This window comes from Lytechinus pictus, chromosome 3 (assembly GCF_037042905.1).
Source record: "Lytechinus pictus isolate F3 Inbred chromosome 3, Lp3.0, whole genome shotgun sequence".
NCBI lineage: Eukaryota > Metazoa > Echinodermata > Echinoidea > Temnopleuroida > Toxopneustidae > Lytechinus > Lytechinus pictus.
The window spans coordinates 55,626,447-55,651,760 of record NC_087247.1 but is presented as its reverse complement, the minus strand read 5'-3'; the positions used below and the strand labels follow the sequence as shown (position 1 = coordinate 55,651,760).

At 33.5% G+C, this 25,314-nt stretch overlaps 1 protein-coding gene across 4 annotated transcripts; it reads left to right on the top strand.

The window, feature by feature from the left end:
* Positions 1–362: 362 nt before the first annotated feature.
* On the top strand, positions 363–20,396 carry LOC129256208 (alkylglycerol monooxygenase-like). 4 transcript variants are annotated; one of them, XM_064097396.1, is made up of 13 exons: positions 363–570; positions 8,330–8,451; positions 8,968–9,098; positions 9,497–9,648; positions 10,015–10,118; positions 10,459–10,554; positions 12,130–12,196; positions 13,023–13,088; positions 13,536–13,615; positions 15,226–15,360; positions 15,897–16,016; positions 16,489–16,571; positions 16,977–20,396. In XM_064097396.1, the coding sequence occupies exons 1-13, from the start codon at positions 465–467 to the stop codon at positions 17,167–17,169; spliced, it is 1,455 nt and encodes a 484-aa protein (XP_063953466.1). In that variant the 5' UTR covers positions 363–464; the 3' UTR covers positions 17,170–20,396. The 4 variants fall into 4 exon arrangements, with proteins under 4 accessions (XP_063953466.1, XP_063953467.1, XP_054750438.2 ...); XM_054894463.2 differs by lacking the exon at positions 363–570 and adding an exon at positions 3,978–4,136; XM_064097397.1 differs by lacking the exon at positions 10,459–10,554 and having other exon boundaries at positions 381–570.
* Positions 20,397–25,314: the final 4,918 nt, after the last annotated feature.

The following is a 25,314-nucleotide window of genomic DNA, read 5'->3' as shown; positions in this document are numbered from 1 at the left end:
TTTGTATACTGTATTTGTGATTTATCATTCTATCTAATATCATACCGTGGCATGACAAGCGCTAAACCAAAAGTTATGGAGAGTGGTAAATCGATTTTTCTCTGGATGTATTAGGGTTATACATAATGTGATAACATTTATGATGCTATTCCATTCCATTTCCCCGAAGTTAAATGTCTGAAAGTTAATAAAAAATGGATTGTTAGCATTACCAATAACAATCATGATGCCTGTGAATGTTCGTGGGCGAGGTGTGTGGTTGCGTGCGAGGTGTTCGTGTGATGTGTGGGTGTAAAGGGGTGGGTGTGAGTGTACATGTATACATTATGCAGTTGACTAACATGACTATCAACCCCATCCAGGTAAGAAGACCTGTCTACCAGTGTTGTAGTCAAGGCTCAAACCTCCAAGGCCAAGGCTTTAATACCCACTGACCAAGACATGGAAACCCAAGGCTAAGGCCAATGCCTAAAAACCTCAAGGCCAAGGCATTTCAAACTTCGATATATGGAACAATGAGCCAACAATGCTTAGGCGGCAGACATGGCACACAGGGAAAATGTATAAAAGGTGAGAGCGAGCAAAAATTTTGAGTACATGTAAAAAAAAAAATTTCATGATAGATTTTGACATGATATTAAAATAATAATGTAATTACCTTTGTACATTTAATACATTATTTTTATAGGTGATTTACATTGCAATAATCATTATTACCACGGTCATCTGATCTTGGCATGCCCATTATCAACGTACACTTTCTCCACTCCCTGGGACAGTGATGGGCGGCAGAACGTATTTTCGTTTTTTTTTTTTTTTTGGGGGGGGGGGGGTCAAAGCCAAAACGGGCACTGATATGTCAAAATGGGTATTTTGGTGCAAACAGATATTTTCAAAATAAGATTATCAACTGCGTGAAGTTTTGTGTTTATGTCGAGATTAAGGTTGAGCAAAGCCCTTTTTAAGTAATTTCTAATTGATAAGTGATATTTTGATTTAGGCTTTACTTTTCTTCGAGAAAGCGTAGCGAGCAAGCGGTTTTGAAAAATTCAATTCTAAAGTTATAAAACTCTTTTTTTGGTCAATTATGCCGATTATCACTGTTAAAAGGGCATCCTTGCGAGAGGTTGCCAGCGCGAATGACGAGCTCAAACTTCTTCACATTTCATGTAATAAGACATTAAAATGAAATATTCTGAGCTGTTTTTGTAATCAATAAAAAGATGTGTATCTAACTAAAAAATTAACGCCAGTGCGAGCTTAAATTTTTAATATACTGACCAGAAGAGGAAGCTGTTAAGGACGGCATTTAGTGACTCATAAATAGATACATAACTCACCAATCATATAATGCGAGGGCAGACGCGAACAAAAAAAATTGTGATATTCTAACCTGAAGACTGGACATTCTAATAACCATTTTTTTGTAAATGGGAACAGAATGAACAGGGGCCGCCGAGCGGTTTTTAAGGGGGGGGGGGCTGACCATGCAAAAACTCACAATCATTGTCATTTTTACGTTTTGGTACACGGTTTTGGAAAAAAGTGGGGGCTGAAGCCCCCCCCCCCCCCCCCCCCCGCTTGAATGAGCCCCTGAATGAGTACCTTACTTAACGTTATTGATGCGAGTGCAGAGCGCGGGCCAAAAATTTGTGACAACCCGAAAACTGGAAATTATAAACACTTTATAACCATGAACAGGATAAGTATTGTACTTAACAATAATTGATGCGAGCGCGATCCAACATTTGGTGATTTTCGAACCTAAAATGTATTACGTTTACTATAAAAAGTATTTCTTTTGGAAAAAAGGGCATTTGCGATTTTGGAAAAGGATCATTTTTTCCTACAGGGAATTTATCGGGGGGGGGGGGGGGGCAAGAGAGCACAAAGCGCAAGTTTAAATTTTCAAATGCTGACCTGAAAATTAATCATTTTAGGACTATTGTTAGTTTTCATGTTTTTTTTTCTTCTGCTTACAACTGCTTTTAAATGTCAATTCTCATTTTTGTATTTTCTACACTTATTTTACCTTAAAAACCGGAATAAAGAATACTAACAAAATAATGTTATATTGAAGAGGATATAAAATAAACGGGGCGCACCCCATACCCTGAGTTGGGGAGGGTAAATCTTAATTATTTCTTGAAACAGTAAAATAGAAGTCTGTATAAAAAATATTGACACACAAAAAAAAGTTGTTTATTTCCTTGAAACTGTAGTGAAATTAAATTCACTGTCGAATCATATGATTAAAAAGAAGTAAACATTTTTTTTACTTTGTTTTGTCAATCTGAGATACAAGACCCAAAACAAAATGTACGTGACCGTATACAATTTAGAAAAGATGTACTGCCTATCAACATATTAACTGAGTTTGCAGTATATTCTGCCTAACCAGCCAAATGTGTCAACCTCGTCTTCACAACCTCACATGTTTCTCCCCCTTTTCCTCTCTCTCTCTTCCCATTCCTCTTTCTCGCCTGTTTAAAAACTATCAGAACCCCCCCCCCAAAAAAAAAAAAGAGTGAGAGAGAGAGAAGTTCCACTACCAAGCATAAACTTAGAAAAGGGAAACAAAAGGAAAGGAAAAGCAGTAAATGTGATATTATTTTATTAAAAATATTGTCACCTACACCTACTACTATATACTATAGTACACCTATACTACTGCTGCTGCTACTGCTGACTGGTAGTATTGACCATTAGTGTCATTAAATATACAGAACAATTCAAACATTTATAATTAGTTATATAAAAACAAATGAAAGTCCAAAATACAAAATGCCTTGAAAATGCAAGGCTCAAAATCCTCAAGGCCAAGGCTTGAATGTTGAAGGCCAAGGCTTTGAAATGTAAGCATTAAGGCACCGTAAGGCGCCTTAAGGCCAAGGCCGAGCATCAAGGCACTACAACACTGGCGTGGACCAGTGGCGTAGACACTGTCTACGTTCATATGCTTTTCTTTTGCAAAATATAATTGAAGCATATGTAGAATATATTTAAGCAATTCAGATTGTCACGGTATACCATACGGCAGAGGTAAAAAAATAATCTCCTTGCACTATGTAAATCAAATTGATTTATGTGTTAATACATAACTGCAACTTACTGGTTGATTTAAGTGCACGAGCATGTAGTTTAATCCCCAATGAAAAGTTTACAATACAACCATATGTCTATCGATTTAATAACTTAATTACCTTTACCATTACCAAACTTTTTTTTCAGAAGGAAAAAGGGACATGTAAAACAGGCCTCTTATGGCTGACTTAAAATATATTCAATTTACGGGAATCGTAAAAAAAAATTATATTTAAAGGGGAGTCCGACCCAAATAAAAACTTGTTTTTATAAAAAAAAGAAAAATCAGACAAGTTGATAGGTGAAAGTTTGAACAATATTGGACAAACAACAAGAAAGTTATGAATTTTTAAAAGTCGTAAATATTGGTAATCACTATACCCACAGAGACTTCAAATTGGCCACACATGGGATGTCATAGTGATGTAAGGCAAGGACCACTCTTCCATGTACTCCAATACATATTATGGCTAAAATATAATTTTTTTCCTTAAGTTTTATTTCAAATTATATTTTTCTGTCATGAGGACATAAAACAATATACTACCTCGGTTATATTTAGATTACTGCCCCAGGGGAATGGGTACTTAGGAGAAAACCACAATTCACTGATAATAAAGTACATGGCCTATGGGAAAGTTGTCCTTGCCCTTGTCATAATTTACTTACCCAGTTGCCAATTTGAAATCTACATAGTATTAGTGATCTAAATTTTAAAGCAGCTATAACTTTCTTATTGCTTGTCCGATTTCTTTCAAACTTTCACCACTCTGTTTAATTTATTTTTATCCTTCCCAACACAACATTTAATGGCCAAGGCTGGATTCCCCTTTAAGTAGATTCCTGTAAAACAAAAATGTGTGCTTGAGTCTCAGACAGAAATTGGCAGTGGTCAGAAAGGCTATTGCTCTTGAAATGTATATGCTGGTATAAAGTCAAGATTGTGTGACTATTGGAACATAATTTCCAACACGGCAAGTCATCTTTTCAACCACGCTAACTCGGTAAATCTCTGTTGAACTATCATTGTATTGTGGATGAATTACTGCATCGTAAGTATAATCATATTTTCTGGTTTTCCATTGCTCGTGGAGTAATATTATCAGTTTCGGAAAATCGATTTTAAAAAATGTCAAGATGCAGACATCGGGGCATAATAATTCTAACAGTACAAAACAAGTAGGAAATGGTGTAATCATTTGAATATTTAAGATATTTATCCACTGTATGACACCAAAGTTACATTAATTCTGGAGGCCTTTATGAATAGTATAACATTTCCAGACTTCAAGTAATATCACATTTGTTCTTTTTTTTCTTATACATACAATATAAATGGAAAACTATTTTAATGATGAATATGACATATCAACAAGTTCGACTACTTTTGTAAATGATTGTATTACATGCACATGATGGATGTTTAAAAGGAAAACCCCTTTAAAAAAGTTTACAACGGTGTTCTAAATTTATAATTTAAAACTGAAAACCCTTTCATAGCGCCACAAAGCTACTGTGGAATTAAGTTCTTAAAATAAAATGCGTAACTAGGTAGTGAGTAAAAAAATAAAATAAAGAAATAATAATTATAATGAGATTAATAATATAATAATAATAAAATTCAGTAATTCACTTCTTCATCAAAACATAATCATAATTGACCATATTTAAACAAAATCATAACAAATTCTGGTAGGCCTACTTGTCTGTCTAATTCTTTTGAAAATCTAAAATAATGCCGCTCTTAACTCAAAATTATAAGCAGGCTAAACACTTTCCGTTTGAGAAAGTCTGGTCATACTTTTTTTTTAAATTAATGTCTTGATGTAAGAGGCATAATAGTGTATTCATTGCAGAGACGGAAACATAGGCTTTTTTATATGTATGGATGAGTGAACAATAAGTGGTATGATTTAAGTAACTATTAATAGTGATTTTATTGAGATTTTCAGAAAGATCGATAAAATGTGTAAGAAATCATTTTTAACCTATCTATTACTTTTTTTGTGAAAAGATTAACCTTATTTCCTGGAAATCCATGAGTTGGGATCTTAAATAAACATTGCAATAATTGTCTTGATGATAGAGATCACACAGTTGGTGAACATCAATATTGAATCAAAAGAATGTAAAATTATAAGGACAAAGCCAAGGCATATTCAAGACAAAGGCATTGGTCCGTATCAATAAAACTGAAAACGCAAAGCAACTTTTCTATCCCTCTTCTGTATCTTTAGATTTTCCAAATGAGCTAACGAGCTATGTTACCAAAGCAAATAAGAACTGTTTCGTTTATCGCACATTTTAAAATTCCCATATAATTCTTGCAGAAAATCAAAGGGATTGTTCTTTTGTATGCAAAATGGCTTCCATGATTAGGGAATTCATGTATGGAAAAGGAATGAGTTTCTTTGTTGGATAGCCATTTTGCTTGATATTTTGCAAGCTCATCTTTTTGTAGCTGACTTGTTTCTGACAAAACATTGTATTAAATTGTCTGTATTTCTTTGAAAGTCATTGTCAATCCAATAATGATTTCTTTTCAGTGATTTTAAAACTCGTTATATGATTGAACATTAATCCGATTTAAATACATTTAAAAGCAATTGGTCGGATTGTTTTCTTATAAAAATTTCTAAAGTGAGCGACGAGTAAAACTTTCATAAAGTTTTACGACTTTATAAAATCATTCCTTCAAGAATATAGTAATGCAGACACCTAATTAAGGATTTTTTTTGATGAAACTAGTGAACCGAAAGAGAGGTGTCGGCATTAGGCCGGTCACACCGCCCGAACTTAGTTGGAGCGTTCCTTGAACGGTAGGGGAGAGGGGGCCGAATTTCGACAACACTCGTCACCGCGCACAATATGGGGGGGGGGGGGTCGAATCCCCCGGTCGTTGCCTTAGCGGTGCACCGCTGAAACCGGCGCGGCGTTGCTTAAGCGTTGGTTTATCGGTAACGAGCGTTGGTTCAGCTGTGACGCGAGCGTTGAACGTCAAACCAAAGTTCATCACCGCAATGGATCGCTGCTTCAACGCCCGACACCGTTCCAGCAATCCCGTGTCCGCTCGTAAAACGGTTACAACCGCTCCACCAAAGTTTTTGCAGCGTTTATCACCGCCCAGGCAAAGCTGGCGAAGCAGCGGTGGTCCAGCGTTCAAGATTTCTGCGTTGGCCTAGCGGACCCAAACTTTGACTAGACGTTGATGGAGCCGTGGTGAACTTTGCCGGAGCGGAAAATTCCCTGCTCTCACCGCTCGCAATATTTTGTGCACGAAGGTGCAATGGCCGGTATTATCGAAGTATCAACAGTAGCAAGCTTCTTTAAAGGCCTGGTCACACCTCCCGAACTTTGTTGGAGCGTTCCTTGAACGATAGGGAGAGGGGGCCGAATTTCGACAACGCTCGTCACCACGCCAAAAAAGGGAGAAAAAAATCCAAAACACGGGCGTTGCCTTAGCGGTGCACCGTTGAAGCCGGCGTTGCTTTAGCGTAGGTTTAATGGTAGCGAGTGTTGATAGAGCGGCGTTCTGCGCATGCGGGCGTTGGCTCGGCGGGATTTAAAGTTGGTTTAGCGGCATACCGCTTTTGACTACAGAGCTGAACGGATTTCTTTGAAAGAAGTTCTGATAGATTCAAAATGGCTCCTGGTCCATTTCTCCCCGTATTTATAGCCAAATGCTGGTCCCGCTCCGTTACCTCCATACCATCGCCAAACCGAAATTCAGCACCGCAATGGATCGCTGCTTCAACGCCCGACACCGTTCCAACAATCCCGTGTCCGTTCGTATAACGGTTACAACCGATCCACCATAGTTTTTGCAACGTTTAACCACCGCCAGGGAAAAGCTGGCGAAGCAGCGGTTGTCCAGCGTTCAAGATTTCTGCGTTGGCCTAGCGGACCCAAGGGTCCATGAACATGCGTCTAGCGGTGCCAAGCTTTAATGGGCTTTGTTGGAGCCGTGGAGAACTTTGCCGGAGCGGAAAATTGCCTGCTCTCACCGCTCACGATACTTTGTGCAGCTCAAAAAGCCGTTCTTTGTCATGTGAGGGGAGAATTTCCAATACATACTGTCCACTAGCGTACCTACGGGGGGGGGCACTCTGCCCCCCCCTGACGAGTCACAACCCATGCAAAAACGTATCTTTGCCCCCCCTGACGGGCTTGAAAAACCTTTTTTGCCCCCCCCCCCTGACGAGCTTTAAGACCTTCAATGCCCCCCTGACGAGCTTGAAGACCTTTTTTTTTTTTTTTTTTTTTTTTTTTTTGCTTGTCAATTTTTTTCTGGTACGAAATCCTTTATTTGTGATCGAAGACCTTTTTTTTTTTTTTTTTTTTTTTTTTTGCTTGTCAAATTTTTTGGCGGACGGTTTTGCCCCCCCTGTGGAAAATCCTAGGTACGCCACTGATACTGTCTTTTTAATCCGTCCCCGATGCATATTTTTCACCTTGAATTTTAAGGCATTCCCTGGTTAAAGTGTGTAAACATAATGAGCACTTACAAAGGCAAAGAGTCACGTAGACAATCGAGGACTTTTTTCACCTCTCTGGTTGAAACGTCCTTTTCCTCGTGCATACCTTTCGCCTTGCCCCATAGCTTAAACAGTTAAGTCAATCGAGGTCGTATAAAATTTATACATCAGTGATGTGAAGTGAAATTTTTGCAGTAAAAAAAATCAAATGGGTATTTACTTTATTTTATTAATTAATTTGATATTACCGCTTTATATATGCCTATGTTTTTAATGCTTGGTTTGGATTGTTTTTTTAATAACTTTTTGATTTTCTCTCATATATTTGATTTTATTATTTTTTTGTAAAGATTTGCATTTACGTCGGGACGCGTCGAGTTGGTTCGGAACGGTATTCGTAGCAAGTCCAATGTAAAGATTGAAATAAAATTACACAATAATTATTCAATATTTTTTCGATTAATAACTGGTGAATTATATAGTCGATAAAGAACAATACAAGCATTCCCAACCCCAACGTGATCTATAATTGGATGAACCCAGAGGGCTAAGCCGATCCTTTTCGTATATTCTTATTTTCTTTGAGACTTTGATCAAGCTTATATACATAAACACTCTTAAATGTTCAATATTAGCATTGTCAAATGAGAAGTTGCTGATAATTGGTGGTCGATGTTTCAATACTGTAATTGATTATTGTCATCGGCGTCATTTTCACCATTACTGCTCTGTTAGTGCATAAAACTGGTATGATTCATCCTTGCATTTAGTTACCATGAATGGTTTCTTCAAAGTTGATGGTGTTACGGGGATGCGGCGCATGTTCTACGCTGTTACACCAAACGAAACTTCGTTTCGAACATTAGATGAAGTTCCTGAATACATTATAGAGGTATGTCTTGTTGTAACCACAACCTATTTGCATGTTTTCCTTCAAAACACTATAAGCACTGTCTGTTTAAGATGTCAACTTCTTATTCAAATCAGTCGTATTGTTACTCAAATCATCAATAATACTAATGCTGAGGAAAACAGACAAAGAAAGAAATGTGATAATAAATTGAACTGTCTCAATCAAAATGCTGCTTGTATAAGAATATTTTTGAAGCAACCCTTTAAATTTAGATACGTGTTTAACATGTGGACGTTTTCCTGAATGGAAGATGGGATCGTTTCCCAAGGTTTTAGGGGCAGCGTAACAAAATGACCTCTTACATTAGAACTTAGTCTGAACAACAACTATGGACACCTAAGGAAGTGTCCCTGTGATGATCGCAATAAAAGTGGCCTTAAATTGAACTTGACTAAAATAAATTCGAACAAACTCTAACAATAAGCTTTAAAGTATATTGATGCACTTCAATAAAATAAAAAAAACAAGGCTCTCTCTGCAATTTGATACTTTCAGGCAGCACCGTTTTTCTTCATTTCTGTGATCATTGAAGAGGTCTATTTGAGATATCATGATGGTGGAAAAGATGATCGATTTGCAGACAGCATCACATCCTTGATTGCTGGCATGTTTATGGTTATTACGGGGTCAGTATCTTAATTCTTGCTTGTATGGAATATTGCTTATATTTTATTAACCCAGAGCATTATTGAAACAAGTAATGTGCAACCTCTACTACATGCATTTTGTGTTTGTGGAAGTGCTGAGGTATGTAGGAGTGCGTGTGTGGGTTGTGTGTTAGATAAAAAATCATATTGGGTTTGCTAAATTAGTGTTCCCGAACCCTCAGTTTCCATCCCAGATCATGTATACATACCATGATGGAACACACTGTTTCATAACACACATTAAATATTTAGTTATTTTCAATTACTGAACATTGCCAATGACTTTGTTACCACCTGTTACCGCCTATTAGATAATGATGTCGTTCTGTTGCTACTTTTGATGTGGGGTTCAAATAATATTATTCATCTTGTTCCAGGTTATTTACCAAAGCAATTGAGCTTGGTATCTATGTGTATGTGTTTGATAACTTCTGCATCTATGAGCTTCCATGGGATAGTGTTTGGACATGGTTATTCAGCTTTCTTGCCATTGATCTTGGATATTATTGGTTTCATCGCATGTCACATGGTATGATTCAAATTTTATTTTTTTCCTCCAAATGTAATATTCGAATGAGCATATGTTTTTTTACATTTATCTGAGCAATTGTTTCGCAGTTTAGTTAGAAAGCAATCATTTTACATAAGGTCTATGTGTCAGATATCCCTTTCATGGGTATCACGGGTTGGCGCCAGTGTAAAGTGGGCACAGTGACTTATAAGTGACGTCATTTTTGTTTTTATCCTCCTTCCCTTGTCATCCTAATTTTTTTTTTAATTCTTATTTTGATATTGTTTCAATATCTGAGAAATAATAGGGCTGTTACCCCTTTGCCCCTCAGTTGGTCACCCCTTTGGCGATTAATTACTTTGTGAGCGTTTGTTTATTCGTCAGAAGTGAATATCTTTTGGGCATCTCATCAAGTTCATCATAGCTCGGAAGAATTCAACTTAACCACAGCACTACGACAACCCATCTTCGAGAAATGTTACATTTGGGTGCGTTTCCATATTCTTTTAAATATATTTTTGTGTGATATAGATTAATCAGATGTCCATTCGATCACGAATATATACAAGCAGTTATTGATATGTTTAATTGAACCAAAATTGCCATCTCCTTTTTGTGCTACTATTATATTTATAATTACAAAAACAATTTATTTCCTTAAATATGTTTTGAATAACAGAGTTGAATAAAAAAAAGTTACATCATAATGCATTTAAAGTACTTTTTAAAGGAAATATGAATATTTTTTTTCATTTCTAAATTTAGTATTATGCTTACTGATTTCATCGTAAAAACGTACCGATTCTTATTATTTGATATCCCATGCAGATATTTTATATTCCATTGGCATTCTTTCTTCCACCACCATCAATGTTAGTCCATAGTCAGTTCAATACCATTTATCAATTCTGGATACATACAGAGGTAATCTCACATTTATATTCGTAAAATCAGTCAAGAATAATATTGATGAAAGGGTGCGAAAGATTAAGACATCGTCATATGCTCTATTCTTAACTACCTTTTCGTTCTCCTGTAATGAGTTATATTTTGTTTCAAACAATGTTTCTATAGTATATTTCATTGTGGCATAGATTTATACAATCATTACTTAGTTAAATAAATGAATAAGGAATTTTTACAAGGGAATGTAGTTAATGATGTTTATATAACTTTTGAAGGTTTCCATGGCGAAGAAGAATAGTGTAGTAGGTTTCAGGACCAACATCTGCCCAAGAAAGATTCATGGTGTACCGTGAAACCTACTACACTAATGATGTTCATGTATTGCTGTTTTCTCAATTGCACAATATTCTGCGATTCAGCCATCTGATTTTTAATGAATATTGAATTAAAAAATACAATCACCATTAATCAACATGAACAGTAGGACTTGATATGAAACAGATACTCAATCATGTCTGACAACATTGCACTGCGTGAAGAGGCTTGAATAGTATAAAGTCCTATTAACATAAAATTATACATACATACTTATGGTCATATTCTGAATTCCGCTTTGACATGGACATTGTTCTTTAAGTTTGTGCAAGAAAAATGGTGACATTCATATACTCTTGTAAATTGAACCTTTAGAAGAGGTCTGCGGTTATAGATTTGTGTCACACTTGACTAACCATAATTATTTCATAAGGAGTTAAGTACTAGAGCATTTTGTTGTCAGACCTGACAACTTTCCTTGACTTTGATTGGCTGACATGAAACACTCCCCAGAATACGGGTCCATAATCTTCTATATCGTGTAAATATATTGAAATAAATAAGATAAATGCAAAGATATTGTGGCAACTCTCTTGTAAATAATAAACAGTTAAAGAATTGAAAATAAGAGAATAATACATGCATAGAAGCTACGCATCTATTATTCTCTCATTTTAATTTCTTTACAGAGGTGCTCAAAATTTAGTGAACCCCACCAGAAAATGAAAAAAATTAAAGTGCTCAGGTTCAGCCATGTTTTAGTTATTTATTTATAAAGTCAGGTGATAAAATATTACATTCATAATACATTTTGTTTCTGTGGGCTCGCCGAACATTGTAGTGTTGCTGTCTACCTTCAATACTCAGCATAAAGGAATGCATTTTGTGATTGGGGTTCACTAAATTTTGATCAAAAAAATATTTATATTATATATATATATATATATAATATATATATACATATATATAGAATAAAATAGAATAGAAATGGTTTATTGAACAAAAAAATAATTCGCGGCCCAAAGGCCGAATTACAGATTTTCAGACATAAAAGCAAATACACAAATATACATAAAAATTACAACATAATGAAAAACGGGAATAAGAAACACAATTCCAAAATACGTGAAAAAAATAATAATCACATGCCTGAGGTATGCCTGAAATATATATATATATATTGTTCTTATCACAGTGAGACCTTTGGGGTCCCATTCACAAAGTTTGTGTTTGTTGAGAGACGCTGCTTGAATATTTGTTTTAATACATTTTTTTTAGATCATCGAGAACTTGGGACCATTAGAGTATATTCTGAACACACCCAGTCATCATCGAGTGCATCATGGTAAGATTAAGTCATTTTTACATAGCCATATTTTGCTTTTACCCTCTTCCTCTCTTAATTTACTCACAGACTCAATAATAATATAATACATCTTACCGAAGCGTTTTTTTTTTGGTTTCGTCCTCGATCTGTGAGTTTTTGTTTTTATTTTTATATTTTGAGTTCATTCCTTTCATCTATTCTTCTTTAGAAATCCTATCTGAGACCTCTGTTTCATTCCCATTTAGTTTTCCCGTAATATTTGTACAGTAATCCTGTCAGACGCAATAGAAAAGCCAGCATTAGGCATGGTTTCTTTTCACTTTCATTATTTTGTTGTTCTATTCTATTACTTATTGTGCTACTTAAAAAAATCACTTTAAATAATTTACATCCCTAGTCCTGAAATTATTAAATCATATACGTTTATGTGTACATACGGTTTTATTTCATTATACTAATATCAAAGCTGGAATAAAAATTAGGTTTGAGCGATATGTAAAGAATTGTGATATTTTTTTCAAATCAAGTAAAAGAAGAATCACCTTTAAAGAATTATCCAAAGTAACGTATATTTACTTTACAATCATTTCGCTGAACAAAATCATACCAAAATGATTATTACTATCATTATTATTTTCAGTACATGTATATTCAATACGATTTTTATCAAATATTTTGTTGTCATATAATATTTCATCATCGTACTATTTCCATAATATAGCAACGAAAATCATATTACATCTAATAATAGGCCTATATATATTATATCAAATTGAATTATATTACATTATGTTATGTTATTCTATTATATATTCTATTATATTTGATATTATTTTCTCCCTAGGTCGTAACCGATACTGTATCGATAAGAATTATGCGGGCACACTTATCGTCTGGGATAGAATGTTTGGTAAGGGCATTAATTTCTTCAACAGTAATCTACAGTAGACACAGTATAGTACTCTCTGATATTATCATGATCTAGAATATTCTTAGCTTTAATTTCAAGACAAGATAACATATTTGCTACAAGCGTACTTTAAAATGCATGTCACTTTATGTTTAATAGAAATTATTTTTTGGTGATTTTTCATTGAAGATATTAGTTGCTTATGTCTTAAATTCGTGGTTGATGAACTTATTACGCGATTCGTCAGTTAATTCATGATGTATAAAAAGCAAGTTAGGCCAAGATTTTATGGTGGTGATGATGATGTGCAATGTGCATAATTATTTCGAATGCTTAATTTTCACTGCACATGAGCCTCTTTTGTAATACATTTTTTTCTTCATTCAGTTGATATTCTATTTTGGGACTTGACGAATATATCATTAGTTATCTGTTTTTCTTATATAGGAACATTCGCGGAAGAGGATGAAAGGGTTGCTTATGGTTTAGTACATCCTCTCACCACATACAATCCAATTTCTGTACAGGTAATTGGTTTTCGTGTTTCATATAATATATTTCTCTTTTCTTTCTTCACATAAACATCCTCTCTCGAACCCCCAAAATTAACAACAGGCTACTCTCGTAAACTAATTTTCGGACATTTAAAAACGTGTTCGACATGCTCTGCAATATGGCAACAACAACAAATATTGGGCTTTCTGCACAATCACGTTTAGGCCAATAAATTTCGGCGAAATGAACCGATTATCATAATATAATATTGGTTAAATATTGGTATAATTAGGGTTAAAGATGTTATAAGAAATCGTCAGTGGTTAGCACCAAATATTTTAAATAAATCTGTCTATTCTTCTCAGCTTTTATTTGATTTAGAATATGCTAAATTAAAAAAGTCTTTCCCTGTTTATTGGTTGAATAAGTTGTTTAAGGAAAATTATCCACTCGAATTAAAAAAAAGTGAACGAATCTTAATTTCATTAAAAAGTGGAGAACAAATAACTCTAGATTATTTACCAACAAGAAAGATATATTCTTTATTATGTTCGGAGGTATCGGAAGAACCAGGCATTGTTTCTTTTTGGTCTAATCTTTTTTCATTACCAGTTTCCTTTAGTTGGAACCATGTATTTTATTTTAAGTTGCATTTAATTGTGGATAATAGAATTAGACAATTTAGTTTTAAATTTTTGAACAAGATTTTACCCTCAAGAGACAATTTATTTAAGTGGCATGTAGTAGAAAACAACTCATGTAACATTTGCGGAGAAGTTGATACCACTTTTCATTTCATACTGTATTGTAAATATGTTCGATTTTTTTGGAAAATTATAGAAAGGTTGGTATTTTATATTTTCAAGATTAGTATTTCTATAGATGAAAAAACATTAATCATAGGTTATGATCTGCAAAGTTCCAGCAATGTTATGTGTAATTTACTTTGTGTTATTGCTCAATTTGTTATTTATCGAAATTACATAAAAAGCATATTCAAAGGAAAAAGATATGATGCGAATTCTTTATGGATTGAATTCAAGCTTACTATGATTATTTATTTAGAAAGTTTATGTAAACAAAAAAGCAAGTTCGGAATTTTGAAAAAATGTGATATTCAAAAAATTATTGCATTATTGATGTGAATTGATTTTTTTTTATTGTTTGTATATATATGTACATGTTATTGTGAATAAATACCTCGATTAAGAGGATAAAAGAAAAAAAAATATTGGTTAAATACATTTCGGCAATACATTGACCGCAGAGAGTTTTCAATAAGCAATGATATGAATGAACAAGAGAAGGTAGATAATGATTTTTTAATACCCATGTTGCTTTAAAAAAAAAGTTTTATCCTTCCCCAATATTCAGAACACAAAAGCATCTTGCTTTCCCGGTCATCCCTCCCTCCAAACGAACACACACATCCAACTCTTAATAGCAACATACCCCACACATCCACAAACATCCACGTGTGCGCGCCCCACACCCTCCTATCCACCAACCCTCACACAAAAATCCCACCATACCGAGCCGGGTACCTCCACACATCATCCGCCTATTATGGATACACACAACATCTACACCCCACGTGATCTAAACAACGAAATCATGATGTGTGTGCTATATTTGTTTCCAGTTTTGTCATCTTCAGTGGATGTGGAGTGTGTTTTGGTCTAACCCTGGACTGATGAATAAGATCTCAGTTATCTTCAAAGGACCAGGATGGGAACCAGGAAAACCAAGGACTGGACTTATTGAAGATATACCAGATGTGAATACTTTGGAATTGATCTTAATATTTTCATGTGTGTAAAAGACATATACGATGACGATATAAGTTAAACTATATGAGATCCTGCACTTACAAAAAAATCATTTTAAGAATACGGTAAAGATTAAAAAAACTTTGTACGTTCCAAAATGTTATTTCGTTATCTACACAGAGTTACAAGAATATCAGTTCTCGAGTTCACAATGGTTTGATAATTCACAGTAAAATAATTGTTCTGTTTTGATTGATGAATATCATTTTGTTTTATTCCATTGTTATCACCTTACTGAAATTCAATAAGACTTTGGGCCTAAATGAAATCAGTACTAATATCATGATTTTCACATCCTTCTTTAAATTTTACAATATGCTGAATTATACCAGAAATAATGCCTAAAGTGAATTCATTATTATGCATGCATTGTGTCTGACACGCTTTATACTGATCGTCCAAAACCCATGCGTCAATACAAATACATTAAATTATGCATTTGATGTTTATGTTTGGTTCTTACTGCCTTTTTTTTTTTTTTTAGATCTGTGGACCTGAATTGAATAAGTTTAAGACTACCATCCCAAGATGGATGAGAGCTTACATCTTGTTTCATTTTGCCATCAACTTCATACTATATCAGATGTTTATAGACCATCACACGGTAGGCTACTTTGAATATATGAATGACTTATATGTATTATTTGGACAAAGTGTGGTATTACATGCACTGATTGAAGATCATTTCAAGAGGAATTCCTCTTTTCATTTCCAATGAATTATTCACCACTAAAGAAAATGTATTTTCTATCCAAGAATTAATATCATCATCATGATAGGATTACAATTTTCGCAACAGACTACTTTTCAGGTACTTAGAGAATAAACATTGTGCACTTTTGTAATTGAATGGTTCACTTGGAAGTGATTGTAAAAAGACTTCTCAGCACAAATAATATATCCTACACAGAAGATCTTATCAACAACACTATTTAGTGCTACATTAACCTTCGTACACTGTCGAAAATGCAACTGAAAGGCACAGATTTTTTTTTTCTTCTTTTTTAAAAAATTTGATACAATGCATAATCCCATGTCATAATTCACATATTTTTTATGTTTGATTGATTCCTAAGGAATTATCTCCAGTACTAGTCTTGGCAGTAATGTTATACCAGATCTACACCTTTACTTGTATCGGCATGCTCTGTAATATCAAGTAAGCACAACCAATATATAAAGCATGTTCATTATCACACCAGGTATAATATGAGCAGTAGCTCTATTTCTTACGAAACAGGGGCCATTGAAAAGAAAATATTTTAATTTCTGGGCTTTGGGATTTATATTTTAAATTTCATGTAGAAACAAATGAAATGCTCCCCAAAATCGGTTATCAAAATAATTTGTTTTGGCTTTAAAATGGCGCCATAAAACCTCAGATGTAAAAGGAAAAAATCAATGTACCTCCAGCTACATCTTTGGTGAACTGTCAGATAAGGGTCAGCTGAAGGAATTTATGTTGCCGTTGGGAATGGATTTCATTTCATGAAGCTCTTTGATATCCATGTTTGTTGAAAAATCCCTTGTAACATGATTGTAACTGTGATTTGAACCCCTCCAGACCTTGGTGGAATGTCCTAGCTGAGATGATGCGATGTGCACTTGTCTTTGCCTTGACGACTTTTTTAATTCATCAAGATGGCGAGCCTGTAAACGCCCTTCTCTTCCTACAGATGATCTATGGCCTCTCTATGGTCTTCTGGTTTGTTCATAATAGATTTCCGAACGATGGGGCTAAGCGTAAACTTAAGTAGTCCTAAACAATGGAAAACTATAGCTTAATCATGTCTTCTTTTTTAATATGATCTTTCTCAAGTCTAATGTGGTGTGGTACGGTTAAAAGGGGGAAGGATGCTTCACCAAGCAAGGGGAGGTGAAGAGATCTATCGAAATCACATATGTTGTAAATTGTTGTGTAGACTTTAATGTATGTGTTGTTTCTTTAAAGGGGTACTCCAGGCTGGAAATAGTATGAGTTGAACAGATACAGTAAAGTCAGACAAAAAGCACAACACTGAAAATTTGATTTCAATCAGACAAAAAAAGATGAAATCATGACATTTTTAAGTTTTGCATTATTTTAGTGAAAATGTTATATGCCTGCCTTTACGAGTATGCAATGAGTAACCTGATTTTGCTCCAAGAATGAACTAGCACATCAATGATGTGGAGCTCATCCGGCATCTCGCAACGAAATTTAACACAATTTTAATTTCAGCCCAGTTGACACTGTAGTGAATTATAGTGGTAACATTAATTGTGGATATAGAATTGAAATTGATGAAGAAATGACATAGAAGCATTTTTTGTGATCTATGAATAAATTTCATTCAAATTAAGCATAAATAATTTTCTAGTCAAAATTTCTAAACTCTGTGTAGAACCTTGGTGAACCTCATGTAGCTCTCAGATGGAACAAAAATAATCAAAATCAATCAACAAATAAATAAGTATTTTTGTGAGTCTTGAAAATATATGAATAAATTAGCATATTTAATGAGTTTCAAAATTCTGTGTTGAAATTTTGTATCACCACCTAGAGCTATCATATAAAGCAAACAAAATTGAAATTGATAACAAATGAAGGAGAAAAACATGTATTTGTGATTTATGAATAAATTAGCATAAATAATTTTCTAGACAAAATTTCAAAATTGTGTGTACAAGTTTAGTTAACCTCATGAATTTCTACCAGATGGAAGAAAAAAAAACCAAATCGTTCAACATATGAAGAAGAGGCATTTTCTGTGATTTATGAATAAATTTTGCATAAATTAGCATAAATAATTTTCTACTGAAAATTTCAAAATTCTGTGTAGAAGTTTGGTGAACCTCATGAAGTTCTACCAGATGGAAGGAAAAAAAATCAAAATCGGTCAACAATTAAAGCAGAAGAAGCATTTTATGTGAATTTTTGAATCCCCCACCTAATGCTATCACATAAAGCAAACAGAATTGAAATCAGACTTGAAATGATGTAGAAGAAGCATTTTGAAATTCAGTCAACAAATAAAGAAGATGCATTTTCTGTGATTTATGAATTTTGCATAAATAAGCATAAAAATTGTTCTAGTCAAAATTTCAACATTCTGTGTAGAAGTTTGGTGAACCTTATCATGTGGAGCGTTGTGGCCCAGTGGATTAGTCTTCGGACTTTGAAACAGAAGGTCGTGGGTTCGAATCCCAGCCATGGCGTAATTTCCTTCGGCAAGAAACTGATCCACAATGTGCTGCACTCAACCCAGGTGAGGTAAATGGGTACCGGTAGGAAGTAATTCCTTAAAAAGCTGTGTGCGCTATGAACGCCTAGCTTAGCCGGGTAATATAGGAGCGCCTTGAGCACCTAACAAGGTGGATATGTGCGCAATATAAATACCCTATATTATTATTATTATTATCAAGCTCTACCAGATGGAAGCAAAAAATTCAAAATCAGTCAACAAATAAAGAAGCATTTTTTTTTTTTTGAAAAATGCGCATAAATTAACATATTCAATGAGTTTCAAAATTCTGTGTAGAAGTTTTGAATCCCCCACCTAGAGCTATCATATAAAGCAAACAAAATTGAAATTGATTCACAAATGAAGGAGAAAAAACATTTATTTGTGATTTATGAATAAATTTTGCATAAATCAGCATAAATAATTTTCTACTCCAAATTTCAAAATTCTGTGTAGAGTTTGGTGAATCTTATAAGCTCTACCAGATTGAAGAAAAAAAATCAAAATCGGTCAACAAATAAAGAAAAAGCATTTTATGTGATTTTTTAAATAATATGCATAAATTAATTTTGCATAAATTAGCATAAAAATTGTTCTAGTCAAATTCTGTGTAGAAGTTTGGTGAACCTCATCAAGCTCTACGAGATGGAAGCAAAAAAATCAAAATCGGTCAACAAATAAAGAAGAAGAAGCATTTTTTGTGAAAGTTTGAAAAATGCGCATAAATTAACATATGTAATGAGTTTCAAAATTCTGTGTAGAAATTTTGAATCCCCCACCTAGTGCTATCATATAAAGCAAACAGAATTGAAATTGGACTTGAAATGGCGAAGAAGCATTTTGTAATTGTGGACAGACGACGGACGACACGCCACGGCATAAGCTCATCTGGCCCTTTGGCATTTGTAAAAAGTATAAAATGATGAGACTTAAATCAGGGACTGTGAATACTAGTAAACTGTATGTATATATTTACAGGATTTTTTTCTTGTACATCTAATTTGTTTTCATATATGTATAAACATTGTCATCAGTGAAAAACAATTATTTTGCCACATTTAGGAGATTTTTCAAATGAACTTAGTCCTCTAGACATTCATATAATGTTTTTAGGAATATGCAAATACTCTTGACAGTACAAATGAATTATTACATAAATATAGTATGATTATTTCATTTCATTTATGTCCATACTAAAACATGATATATTATCACATCTAAATATATCATTTCCATATTCAAGGTGAAAGGTAAAAATATACACACGATGAATCCTGCTTAATTGTAAATATATAATGTTTTGACACATTGGATAAATGTGTACTAACTGTACATAGTGAGCTTGTATGTATTGCACCATGTCCATTGTATCTTGGTTGATATGCAGCAGTCTGTATTACCTTGTCCTACATAGCATTGAGAATTGAGAATTGAGAATTGAGAATTGATTTTATTCTGTCCATTTAGGAAAATATTCTTGTTGGCATTTACATATACACAGAAATATACAAAATCAAAGCGTAAAGATAAATTCTACAGAATATATATACAATCACACATATTTGAAGAAAAATACATAATACAAAATAATTTCAATCAAATCGGTATGTCATGTCATTAAATAATTTTTAAAGACAACATCACTTTATCGTATTGATGTTATATCATAATAATTACATAGTGAATAATACTTTGTATTAATTGAATATTTGTCATTTTATTATTTCTTATATTACTAATAATACTTGTTTTTTCAATTTATCTTTTAATCAGCTTTTTGTCAATTTTTATTTGGAAGCTTGAAAGAAATGAACTGTTTATAATCAGTGAATTATTAGATGGTCTAATATCACTTGGTCTACTCATCAGTTTGTCCAACTTCACATCTAAACCCATTTCGTATACAACTAGTTCGTCTAATTCCCATTTGATCTAATATCCAATTCATCTAATGAGCAGTTGGGCTGAAACCATTTAGTCTAATTTCCAGTTGGTCTAACTGTAACACCACTAGGTCTGATTTCCACTTGGTATAATTTTCATGTCGTCTAATTGTCATATGGTCTCATTACCGTTTTGTCTAATTTACACTTGGTCTAATTTCCATTTAGTCTAATTTCCACTTGGTCTAATATGCAACTGATGACGAGATAGCGGCTCATCGAATGAATTATTCTAATCAAATATAATTCTTATAATAACCGGGCATATATCGATTTTATCTGATGCTGAAAATCATATCATACTCATAATCATTACATCACCACATGCACATTTACAGATTCTAAGTATTGGGTGAGCAATAAGTTGGGGACCTTGTAGCTTATAATGGTCGAATGGCGGAGGTTTCATCAGAATAACATTATTATGAAGAAAAGAACAAAAATATAATGTAATTAATTTTGTGGATATATATCTGGTAAACATGTTTATGCCTCTTTTATAATCATTGTTATGCACCATTACGGGCGATACTTGAACTTGACGTGCAATAAGCAAATAGTTGTGCAGTTTGGGGATTCCCAAAGTTACAAAGCCATTAGATCATGTAATTTTGTTTAGAATATTTGGTTAGTAGTCATTCATCTTATCATTCTGGTTTTTTTTTGTTCTATTTCTTCGCCTCCTAGGCTCCTCCTTAAAATGGATGGGGGGGGGGGGGGTGGGGGCAACGGGCGCGCGATCCCTAATATTATAAATGTTGTCCCCCACAAAATATGTGAAAGAAATTGCAGTTTTGTATGTGATAGAAAGATAAGTCTTTTTTCGATGTCGTTTCTTTTCACCCTTTTCTATCTTTTCGTTTCCTTTCCCTCTATTTTTCCATTTTCCTTCTCCTCTCCCTCTTCTTTCATTTCCCCTTCCTTTCCTCTCCCCTCTCTCTTTAAATTTCTCTCTCATTTTCCCTCTCTCTCTTCTCTTTTTTTGTTGTTCTTCTTTCCTTCATTTTTCTCTGTCTCCATTTCCCTTTGTTCAGGTTCAAAATGAAAAAGAAAAACATGAATAAACTGTATGTATGATAGCCTAATGGGAATAGCCCAACAAACCATTATCCCAAATGGAAGTAGACAAATTGGAAATTAGACCAAGTGGCATGTAGATGAAATGAATGTTAGACTATCTGCACATTAGACGAAGTGGAAATTAGACCAAGTGGAAATTTGCCGAAATGGAAATTAGATCAACTGCACATTAGACTAACTGCAATATAGACCAAATGATTAATAGACCAAGTGAGGATTAGACAAACTGGTATTAGACCAACTAGTATTAGACAAAGTAACAATTAGCCCAACTGGGCATTAGACCAAATGGCTATTAGACCAAGTGGTCATTAGACCAATTGGCTATTAGACCAAGTAGACATTAGACCAATTGGCTATTAGACCAAGTAGTCATTAGACCTATTGGCTATTAGACCAAGTAGTCATTAGACCTAATGGCTAGTAGACCAAGTGGTCATTAGACTATTAGACCAAGTGGTCATCAGACTAAATGAGAATTGGACTAAGTGCGTTTAGCCCGAATGTTGTTAGCCCATCTGAAGATTAGACCAAGTGATACTAAACCGACCGTCAGTAAACCATATAATCATCAAATCTCTGTAATATATTAGTTAGTGGTCGTGGGTGTTTGTAAGCGAGAGACGAGAGAGAGAGAAAGAAAGAAAGATAGAAAATGGAAGCAAACATGTGGTAGTTTGCTTTTTTTTTCCTTTTTAAAAGGATGACAGAAGATAATTGCTGAGAAAGAAAGGTACAGGTACATGTATTGAGAGGAAAGACATTGGAAAACAATCGTATGACTTGAGAGGTGTAAACAAGTGGTATAAAAAGAAATGTTAAAGCAAAATGGCCGAGTGGAAATAATAATGAGAGAAACATTTGATGTTGCTAGAAAGTATAAGAGATAATAATATACAGCATTTAGATGAACAAGAAGTAATGAATGAAGGTATGGAATGAGGTGGGGGTGATGGAACAGGTAAAGATAATGTACTTGGACTACTGTTCACCATTATTATTTGATTCTTTTTACACTTTATTTGCCAAATCAGATCCAAACAAATGAATGTAAAAAGCTTATGTCCTTGTCCATATAATTTCTTTGTAAAAATATGTAATCACAACCTCCTGACACACTATCACTGAATTCAGTCAGATAAGAAGTAAAATAAGGCCTATTTTCAAACTTGCTAATAATGAATTATTCTCAGCTGGCAAGAGGTGAATATACATAAAACTTACATTGTTGAGCTTTGTAGCACTAGGGTTTTGATTTGTCGTTTTTACTCTCAGGTTTTCAGCTTGAGGCTTAAAAACTAGCAATATAAAACACTGATAAGCCAGAAAATATTCATCTTTGACAATTTAATTAATATAAGACAAGGCAAATATCACCTTTTTCTTAGTAAACAAACAAAATACTATGTTTTTTGACACATGATCACAATACTTGTTAATTGTAATGTTTTATATACAGATTTCTCTCTCTCTCATATGGCTTATACACTATGAGGCGCCGAATGTACCATTATTATATAGAACAATTATTTGTTATATAATCATTATTTATTAAATAATAACTATTATTTATATATAATTTACATTTTATTTGTAAATAACTACTATTATATAAAATATCATTTCTAATTATTTATATATAATTCCAAGTAATACTTCATTATTTGTAAATAATAATAGTTCGACATTCCATTATTTATAAATAATGATTATTTGTTTTTCATTATTTATAAATAATGATTATTTGTTTTTCATTATTTATAAATAATGATTATTTGTTTTTCATTATTTATAAATAATGATTATTTGTTTTTCATTATTTATAAATAATGATTATTTGTTTTTCATTATTTATAAATAATGATTATTTGTTTTTCATTATTTACAAATAATGATTATTTGTTTTTCATTATTTATAAATAATGATTATTTGTTTTTCATTATTTACAAATAATGATTATTTGTTTTTCATTATTTATAAATAATGATTATTTGTTTTTCATTATTTATAAATAATGATTATTTGTTTTTCATTATTTATAAATAATGATTATTTGTTTTTCATTATTTACAAATAATGATTATTTGTTTTTCATTATTTATAAATAATGATTATTTGTTTTTCATTATTTATAAATAATTTGTTGAGTTTTCCATTATTTATAAATAATGATTATTTGTTAAATAATGAAAACGTCTACTTCATTATTTATAAATAATTTTTTCGAGTGCACCATTATTCTCATTATTTATAAATAATCATTATTTAATGTTCGAGTTTTCCATTATTTATAAATAAAGATTATTTGTTAAATAATGAAATATCTACTTCCTTATTTATAAATAATAATTTTGTTTCAATATCCCATTATTTATAAATAATCATTATTTATAAACAATTTTTACAGTTTGCCATTATATACAAATAATCATTATTTATATACAAATAACCATTATTTATTAAATAATGCCATTATTTATTAAATAATGCCATTATTTATTAAATAATGGAAAACTCGCTATAACATGCAAATGTGGGACCGCCCATGATATGAATATTCATGATGCGATTTCCTTTTTCGTGATTTTTCTTCACAAATTTTTGTCCATTTCCTCTTCATAATGACATTTCTTGAAGCAATTTTCTAGGGATATGGTCTGATTGTAATATTCTTCATTTTCTATATAACTTCGTCTTCGTAGAAATATCAAAAAGTGTAATTTTATACGATTTTTCCTACAGTTCACAATCCCCATAGGCGCGCGTGTACGGTAGGGACAACCGGTGAATCGACGGAGTGCTCTTCATCGAAATACTACGTTGGTTGGTCCCCGGAAGTGGCGGGCGGAATTTAGCCCGAATCCTCGATGGAAGTCGATCAAGTGCATATGAGCTGAGAGAGTGAAATATCAGTGTACTTGTACAGGCCCTTCTACTTTTTATAAATATTTCTTGTTGCTTTTTTTGTTAAGTTAATTTTTCCTGGTGTAGAGATAAGTTTAAGTTCTAATAATGCACTTCAAATACATTTTGGAGTGTCTGTTTGAGGCGTTTGGGGCGATTTCACCCTGGCCCCAAAATGCTCGCAACGACAATACGGGGGCATGATGACCCCTACATTTTTAAAAACTTATTTTTCTATTGAAAATTATCACAAAATTCACCAAAAGTGTGCACGAAAGCCTTCGTATTTCACTTTTAAAACTCCGAAAAGTGCCCAAATGACAAGCTTGGTCGCTTCGCTGTGTCGCTTTCAACTTGAGAACGTTTACGCGTCTGCTCCCCCCCCCCCCTCCTCCGAAAGAAATTCTGTATACGGCCATGCTCTAAAGAGCCTGGCACATTGATTTATGTATACTTTCATTTTCATTATTTTTATCTCATTATCATCATGGCCTTACGCAGAATTTTTTCCGGGGGGGGGGGGGGGTGGGTGGGGGGAGCAGGACGCGCGTAAACTTTCTCATAAAAATCTTGAGAAAGCGATGCGACCAAGCTTGTCATTTGAGCTTGGTCGCGTCGCTGTCTCGCTTTCAAGATTTTTTTGAGAAACTTTACACGCGTCCTAGCTGCCCCCCCCCCCCCCCCCCGGTAAAAATTCTGTGTAAGGCCATGATGATAATGTGATAAAAATAATGAAAATGAAAAGTACAT

What these genes read in the sequence shown, in the direction of transcription:
- LOC129256208 (XM_064097396.1), top strand. Translation starts at nt 465, where the DNA reads ATGCCTAAAAACCTCAAGGCCAAGGCATTTCAAACTTCGATATATGGA. An exon ending in CGTCTGGGATAGAATGTTTG is followed by an intron (nt 13,089 to 13,535) that starts GTAAGGGCATTA and finishes TTTCTTATATAG; the next exon opens with GAACATTCGCGGAAGAGGAT. An exon ending in TTATTGAAGATATACCAGAT is followed by an intron (nt 15,361 to 15,896) that starts GTGAATACTTTG and finishes TTTTTTTTTTAG; the next exon opens with ATCTGTGGACCTGAATTGAA.